The sequence below is a fragment of the Symsagittifera roscoffensis genome, chromosome 4 (assembly GCF_963678635.1).
Source record: "Symsagittifera roscoffensis chromosome 4, txSymRosc1.1, whole genome shotgun sequence".
Taxonomy (NCBI): domain Eukaryota; kingdom Metazoa; phylum Xenacoelomorpha; order Acoela; family Convolutidae; genus Symsagittifera; species Symsagittifera roscoffensis.
Window position 1 is genome coordinate 3,708,105 of NC_087065.1, and position 8,510 is coordinate 3,716,614.

The window sequence follows — 8,510 nt, forward strand, 5'->3', positions numbered from 1 at the left end:
TTCTAACATAATAGTACCCGTTGGTAGAGGGGAAAAACTCTCACATAAAAAGTCTCACTCGGAAAAATCGAATAAGTGCAGCAGATAGTGTTTCATAGTTGACTCTAAATTATTAGTGTGAAATTAATTGTTTTTGTATAGCGATAGAAAATAAAAATGTAGAGTCAAAAACTTTACTATTCGATAATCTGGCCTGTTTTTCTAAACACTTTAAAGCATCTCTGCCAAAGAAAAACAAAAAACTTTAATATTTAGATTTGCACAAAAAATCGTAGTCAAAATTGTTTAAATTGTTCAAAAAATCACTTGGCTTTCGCAATAGACAGGAATCACAAATCAGAGTTAAAAATTACTTGAGATTTGACATTTATAGTAATTGAATCTCTGCAAAAGCATATGAGCTTTTTAAGACAGTTTCAAGAAATCACAGGCGCTTAATTTTAATGCCTATTTAATATAACTTTGGAAAATTTGTAAGAAAGTGAATGTATAGTCAATTTGAGTGCAAAATGAACGGGCGAAGGGTATGCCATCAACAATAGCTAAACATTATTTGATTGGCCGCCTGCTCTTGTAAACTTACACTATTCAAAAAACAATAACTGATAAAAAAAAGGAGCTAAGCAAACAGTAGCATTTTGTAAAAAAAAAACTAAAAGTTGATTTTTTTTTATTTATTTTTGCCGGTGAGTCAAGTTAATCCAGCTGGTGATTGAAGTTTATTTTTGCCGGTGAGTCAAGTTAATCCAGCTGGTGATTGAAGTTTATTTTTGCCGGTAAGTGAAGATAATCCAGCAGTATAACGATAAGGTCACAAAGAATTCTCAGCCTTGATTGCTGATAACAAAAACAAAAGCTATTCTGGGTTCAATCGTGTGAAATGCTACTAAAATCCAAGAACAGTTACCATCTGAAATTGTCTGGGAATTTGACTAACCGTCAACCTTTTCTCATAAGTTTGTTTTCATTTTTGTATCATGATGATTAATTTTTAAGCCATTAATTTAATTGGCAAAACCACCAACAGTTGCTTGAATTCTATCTAAATTTTTCATGATGCTTGTTGGAAAAACTTTGCTTTGCCTGTTTTTTCTTTATTTTGTTCACCCTCTCGAATCAGACTTGAAATTGGATGATGGATTATTTGAAGACCAGTTTTTAGCTAGATTACGTCACAAGTGGCTGGAATGGAAATTTCAGACTGGACGGAAATATTTTTCCCGATCGGAAGAAAATAATCGGTTCAAATTTTGGGCTCAGAAGTTTAGAGAGGAATGTATTTTATGTTTTCTTAATATCTCGCGGATTTTCGAAAATTGTTGGCAAAAATTTTGTCGAATTTATTCTTTAGGTCGACAAATGGATTTTCGAAGCTTTCCATATACTATTTTGACTACAAAAAATTTGGCACCGCAGGCTAGTTTTTGAAAAAACAGGTCAACAAATCCGTTTTTGGGCACTTTTTGAAAAATTTTGACAAAAAATCTTGTTTTTTTTTGGCGCGCGCTAGATTTCAAAATAGGAATAAATTGGCGCCCAAGGCACCATTAGAAAAAAATTCAGGGTTGGTCGCCTAAAATGGATATCATAAATTAATACCAAGGGGAGACTCTTTGGTTGGTGAGTGTGTCGAATCCATGAGGGTAAAAAGGCGTCCAACCCCCCCCCCCCCCCTCCCCTAAATCCGCCCCTGTCCTTAACCTCAAGCGACGAGCACGGATCGTGTTGGGTTTCGAACATCTGATCTTTCGATTGAGAGGCAGTAAAACAAATTCTTCACAACCGCTCCCCAATACAAACAATATCTCTCTTTAATAAATGGGGGGCTCAGAGTTACAGACAGTTTTAAACTCTTATGTGATTTCCTTTAAAAAAAACTTTTGTTTTCTAGATGACAAGTCATAACGAAAAGTTCAAACTCGGCCTTGAGTCGTTCGAACTCGGGTTGAATAAATTCGCTGACATGAGTTTCCAAGAGTTCGCCGCCAGCCGACTCGGCAGCCGAATGAAGTTGCCAGCCGAGAAGTGGACCAGTTCGTGGAACTCTGACGACAACCAGTGGCTTCCGAATCACGTGGACTGGAGGAAACGAGGATTCGTGAGGGATGTTGGAGATCAAGGATCTTGTGGAAGCTGTTGGGCTTTTTCAACTGTAGGGAGCGTGGAAGGACAATGGTTTAATGCGACTGGTTTGTAAATAACTAGTAATCTCCATTCATTACCAGTGCCAAAAATGGTTAAATAAGCCTTCACCTTCGTCACTTCAAACAAAAAGCCAGGTTTTGTTCACAAAAGTGAAATCCAAAATGACTCGGGTTTTCTAAAACTCTTTGATTTATCGATAAAGAAAAAAAACTTTAAAAGTAGTGTTCTTGTTTTGTATATTTTTGCTTTTTTTTAAGAACCCGCAAATTTATTCAAACAATTTCCAGAATTTATCCCTCAAATTTTATCAGAAATACTCATATTGGAAAAATATATGTTATTTGAAAGTTTGTTTATTTGGAAACAGGTGAAAAAGTGCGTCTAAGTGAGCAGCAACTGGTGGATTGTGACAATGAACAGAACAGCGGCTGTGAAGGGAGGGGGCCATTTCGCAATTTCCACTCTCAAGTGTTAAATAAATCGAAGATAGTCGCGGTTGCTGTGCAAAGTTCCGCGAAGCGAGCTTTTTTTAAAGAAATTAAAAATGCAGGAAAAAAACTAAATTTTCAAAACTCAGTTTTTTTGAAAAACTAAAACATTTATACCACTTTTTCTCGAAATATTATTTATAATTATTTCAGATTTTTTTTTAGAATTCGAATCCCGACTGAAAGAGCTTTTGTTTGATACCTCACTCTACCTCCTAAGAGCTTTCTTTGAGGGGTAAAACAGACCCTAAGCCATTATAGAGTTCCTTCCCAAATTTGTGAAAATATCGAAATAAAAACAAATCTTCGATTTTTTCACTTCAATCAAAACTGACCGGCCTGTAAGTAAAAAAGAAAAACTAATCGCCGATGTTCAAACAAGTTTAGTGTACTGGTTGAATTTTTCGACAATCATTGATTATTCTCAAAATTCTCGCGGAAAGACTTGTTTTTTTTTCGCGGAAAGACTAGAGGAAAGGGGGATTGGAAACGTTGAATTAACCTCACAGGGGGATACATGGGGGAGGCTATGGAGTTCCTAATCAGGAACGGGTCAGTGAGTCAAGCAGACTACCCCTATGTCTCCGGGGACTTCCGGTCAGATGGGGGGAGGGTGTATGAATGCAGAGCGGGAGACAGAATGAGAAGAAGGGCCACGGTCTCCGGCTTTGTAAGGGTGAGTTAAGAAGTAGTTAGAAGTAGCGCAATTAAGTTATACCCATTACCGGTAAACTTTTCCCCATTTAGTGGACGTGTAAAACCACACCACTCTCAACCCCCCCTCCCGCCCCTCTGCCCAAACCACACAGGCACAGGCACTATCAAACCAGATCTCCCTACAGCTGCAGAATTTGAAAATCCTCGACAACCAAAAAGTCCGAAAAACTTTTTTGACCTAAAACCTTCATTTTTTTTACCCCTTTTGCAAAAGGGGGAAGATTTGTTACTAGGTACAAAATGCTTAACCCTTGAATTATTTCTTTAATGGGGTGACATTTCGTTACTAGGTACCCATTTTGTTTCGAGGTACCCGTTTCATTACTAGGTAATCAGTTAAAGATATCCATTTTTTCAAAACAACTACAAAATTTTCCTTCAATTTGGTCACTTAAAAAATCTTCGGAGCTTGAGAAGCGCCAAATAAACAGAAGATACTAGTAAAAAAAGTGATCCACAAATGATGCCTACATTTTGTGGATCACTTTTTTTTACTAGTATCTTTACCAGTGGTTTCGAACTTTTCGAAAACCAACACATGATGATCCCAGAAATCTAAGATCGAGCCCTTTTTGATTTTTTTAACATTCAATTCTCATAACAAAATCGTTAATGAGAATAAGGTCAAAAATAATATTCTAGTTGCCATTTGGAAACGAGCGCAGATTGAAAGAAGCAGTGGCCAACGTTGGACCTATCTCAGTAGGCATAAATGTCATAGACCAGTTCCAGGGCTACTCGGGCGGAGTTTTCTACAGCCAGTGTTGCCACGCGTGCGAACTAAACCACGCGGTGCTTCTGGTAGGCTACGGGACGAATAGTATGGGTCAGGACTACTGGCTGATTAAGAATAGCTGGGGGACGGGTTGGGGTTTGAACGGGTACGCAATGATGGCTAGAGGCATGAACAATAACTGTGGAATAGCTAGTTACGCTCTCTATCCAACTGTCTAATGATAACTAAAAAATATTTATTATTCATATCAATCAGAGCAGATTCAAAAATTCAGTAATATTCACAGTTTTTCTTCGTAGCGTAAAATGACAATCCTGGTTGAGATGTTCTACTGAAATTGTTTGAGCCAAAGTTCAAGTCCGTGACTAATCCTTTCGTCGACCAAAAATTCAAACAGGGATAGCCGGTCACTGTGCAAGTAGCACAGAATGTACCGACCACACTAATAAAAAACTACAGATTTTTTCAAATTTAACTCGTTTTTTTTTGGGAGCGATGTGAAGAGAGAACTATGGGAACGTGTAAAAAATTAGGGAATTGGAACTAATCGGCAACTTTTGCCTTCGAAAACTAATACTAAAAAAAATAGACAAGTTTTCCAAAAAATTAATTGTTTTTTGGAAGCTGTAGTTTTTACGAAGTAAAGTTGAAATTTTACTATGTAAAAGTATTCTGTCAGTATAATTTTGAGCAAGTAAAGACTACTTATTTTGGACAAGTCTTAAATAAAACCAGATTTCGAAAATTTAGCTCGAACATATTGCTCATATTCACGGTAACCACTTTGAAGAACAATTTCAATAAACGACCATGAATCTATAAACGAGCAAAATAACCAAAAAAATTTAAAAACTTTGACAGCAAAAAATGCCAAGCAAGACAGTACTAGTTGGCTCAAATAACGATTAAAGTTGACTAAAGTTTTGTCAAGTCTTAGAGCAAAAAAAATCAAAAAACCGTCTGTGGGGCGATGAAATCGGCTCTTTACTCTTAAGTTACAATATAAATTTCTATACAAAAAGGTTGGTGCATGTTCGAATCCGTGTCTATATCTATATAGTGTACTGCCCTGGTTAACGTCCGTAGACTAAAAAAATTTTTGAATCGCAGAACTAATTTTGTGAGGCAAATATTAATATTTTGTGCATCACGTAGTCCTGGATACACAAAAATTGTACGCTTATTTATTTTGTATGTCATTTTTTTGTATGCCTAGATCAATGCTTGATTAACCAAAAATCCAATTTTCAGAAAAATGATTTAAGAAAATTTTGAAACATTTTTAAAGTTAAATAATTTCGTTACATCATTTCTGTATGATAAATTTAAGAAAATTCTGGCAGTTTTCATTGCAGTCTAATGGCAAGACGGTCAAACTTTTGATGACTCTACTTGTGAGTCACCAAGGTATTTGTCCAGGGGTGGATCTAAGATTTTCTCGAGGGGGGGAGATTTTCAAAAAATTTTCGAAAATTTTGTCGACCTTTATTTTAGGTCGACCAAATTGATTTTCCGAGCTCTCCCAAATTACTAAAAAGACCTGTTTTGGTGAAATTTTCTGCGCTGCAGATAAAATTCTGAAAAACAGGCCAATATTTGGAAATTTTTGAAAAAAGCGTTTTTAGGCAACTTTTGGAAAATTTTGACCAAAAGATCACGCTTTTTCGGTGCGCGCGTCACCCTCAAAATTAGTACACATTGGCTCCGGAGGCGCCATTAGAAATTTTTTAGGAATCGTCACCAAATATGGATATCTCAAAATAGTCCTTTGGGTCGGAAGAGGGTCGAATCCCTGAGGGGGGAGCGAGCGTCCGTGCCCTCGCCCCCCCCCCCCCTAAATCCGCACCTGTATTTGTCACTTGTGTTCGGTTAGGAACACAAACCAAAGATTTTAGATAAAGTAAACTTGAAAGATCATTTTTTTGGTTTATGGAAACTAATTTTTTTTATTTTTTTTGTTGCACACAACAAGATTTACAAACTCTTAAAAAGTTTTCAGTCAAGGTACGTAGCCATTTTTTCGATTGACTTGAGAGAGCATTCTCTGTTCAAACACAAATGAACACGTTTGCTTTGATCGAGTCGACAAAGTTTAGTGGTTTGGAATCCAATACAGTTGATTAGAATCTGTCAAGTAGGTCGAAACATAGTCACTTGATGTCAAGTTGGTCGAACACTTTGGGTCGCATTGGTCAAATTTTGGCATGCTTAGGCCGGCCACAAAAAAAATTGCATATTTTCGAGTTGAGGTCTTACCTCGAGTATATTTGGACGGTCTGAACCAAAAAATCAGAAAATAGTGCACACTTGTTGTCAAACCAATTCAGATATCTCTCTATTGTGCTTGAGATAATTTTTGACCTTGCTCGAGGTGTACTTCAACCACCTCCGACTATGTTTTGACTGTGCTCGAGCTATGTTCTGATCATGCTCGAGTTGAGTTTCGATCATGCTAAAAGTACGGTTCAACGGTGATAAAGTTATGCTTCGACCGAGTTTAAGTTTCCGTGTTTAAGTTTATGGCTTGTGTCGCAACCGAAAATGAATATGCTTTGATTTTCATCGAATACAGTTTTCGAAAAACAAAAAAAAACATAATTATATTTAAACTTCGAGTAAGATTTCAGTAAGGTTTTTCATGATAACCAAATTATAGCAACCACATGCTCAATAAAAACGACCCGGGTTGACCAAAAATGCTTATCCTACTTTTTTCATAGATAAAAAAATGCTCATCATATAATTTCTTACAATTCCATAGATACAGAAAATGTTAAGCAAACTCTAAGATATTTTTCATAGATGGAAATTGTATGATAACCTTTTTTCCCAAAAAAATTAACATTTTTTTTCATCGCCAGACTGTTTTATTTTGGTTCAAATCTTTTTTCAAGGATTTTTTGAAAATATATGAAAATTGTATGAACAGAACTTTTCCATACATTTGACGTATGGAATTGTATGATAAGCATTTTGGGTGCATGGAATTGTAAGATAAGCGTTTTCGGCTTCTGGAAGTCAACCCGGGGAGGTGATAAAACAAACTTTTCAACTGTGTTTTTTTTCTATCCTTCTTTTTATGTCTTAAAACTAGTCGCATAAAATTAAAATTGAATTGTTTTTTTTTGTCATAGCATATTTTTATGTTGCTAAATTGCGAGCTTTTAATTTTATGCGACACGGACAGAAAATATCAATTGCACGACCACTATTGTTTCAACATGAATGGCGACCCTCGGATGAGTTCAAGATGCTTAAACTTTTGTGTGTCAAAAACTTAGCTACTGCCAATCGTCGTAAATCAGGTTTTTTCTTTTTTCTATTATTACGGATAACTTTTTTGGCAAAAAATAAATTTTGAAAATACAATCCTAAAATGCGTTGAAAAAATTTTATCAAAAAATCGCGTTTTTCAGCGCGAGCTTCCCACTTAATTTTATTCAATCAGCGCCTTTAGAAAAGTTTGTGAGTCCGTCAGCCAAAAATGGATATCTCAAATTAGTACAAAGTGGGAGCCCTTTAGGTCGGCAGGGGTTCGAATCCCTGAAGGGTTCGCCCCTCGTAAATCCACCTCTAACTACACTAGATTACTCTAATACTGATCCTAATCTTACTCTTAAATTTCCCAGTCTCAATAGATGAATAAATTTAGCTTTACATTTTACCGTAACTTTTATTAATGGATCATGATTAGTTAGTTTTAAATATTTTACAGTGATAAATATCAAGGAATATTATAAAAAACTTTAGAAGCTTGTTTTGAACTGATTCCAAGACAAAAGTTTCAAAAACAAAAGTATTCAGAGATATTGGCCCGGGCTGATGTCCTCGTCGTGCGAAATGAGCATAATTTTTTTAAAATTCTATGACGTTTTTTATTCAGATTTACGCAAAATGGATGACTTGCAGTTTTCCATGAACTACAGATTGATTGCTTCGCACTTTTTTCTTTTAATTTCCAAACACAGCACCCCGGTAAAAAATAAGCCCATAAGTTAGAATGAAAAAAATATATCTCAAAACAAAACTTCAAATTTGAGATTTTTTGATTAGGTTGAAACTAATTCTGAAGCAATAGTATCACAAAAACAAAAAAAATAGATCAAACGTACATTCCCCCCCCCCTATAAGACCTACCGTAGAACACCCTTCTCAAGCATGTATTATTTCTGAAAATTAAATCTTAACAAAATATCCATTTCAAACAGACGTGCAATTAAAATTGATTTTCACATTTCAATGCGAAATTGCATTTGGACGCTGTTTTTTACACAAACTATTGCTTGATTTCAATATTCTTTGGTAATAAGCCCAGTTCGAAGTGGTCGAAAGATAATCAGATCGAAATAGGTCGAGCAGCGAATGTTTACAGACTGAAAATACACACTTGACTTTGGTCTGATAGTCTCAGCATCATACTGAAT

The 8,510-nt window shown here is 35.8% G+C and overlaps 1 protein-coding gene across 1 annotated transcript; it reads left to right on the top strand.

The window, feature by feature from the left end:
* The first annotated feature begins 1,891 nt into the window (after positions 1–1,891).
* LOC134843932 (cathepsin S-like) lies at positions 1,892–4,304 on the top strand. The gene is made up of 3 exons (XM_063860285.1): positions 1,892–2,189; positions 3,143–3,309; positions 3,993–4,304. The coding sequence occupies exons 1-3, from the start codon at positions 1,892–1,894 to the stop codon at positions 4,302–4,304; spliced, it is 777 nt and encodes a 258-aa protein (XP_063716355.1).
* The last annotated feature ends 4,206 nt before the right edge of the window (positions 4,305–8,510 follow it).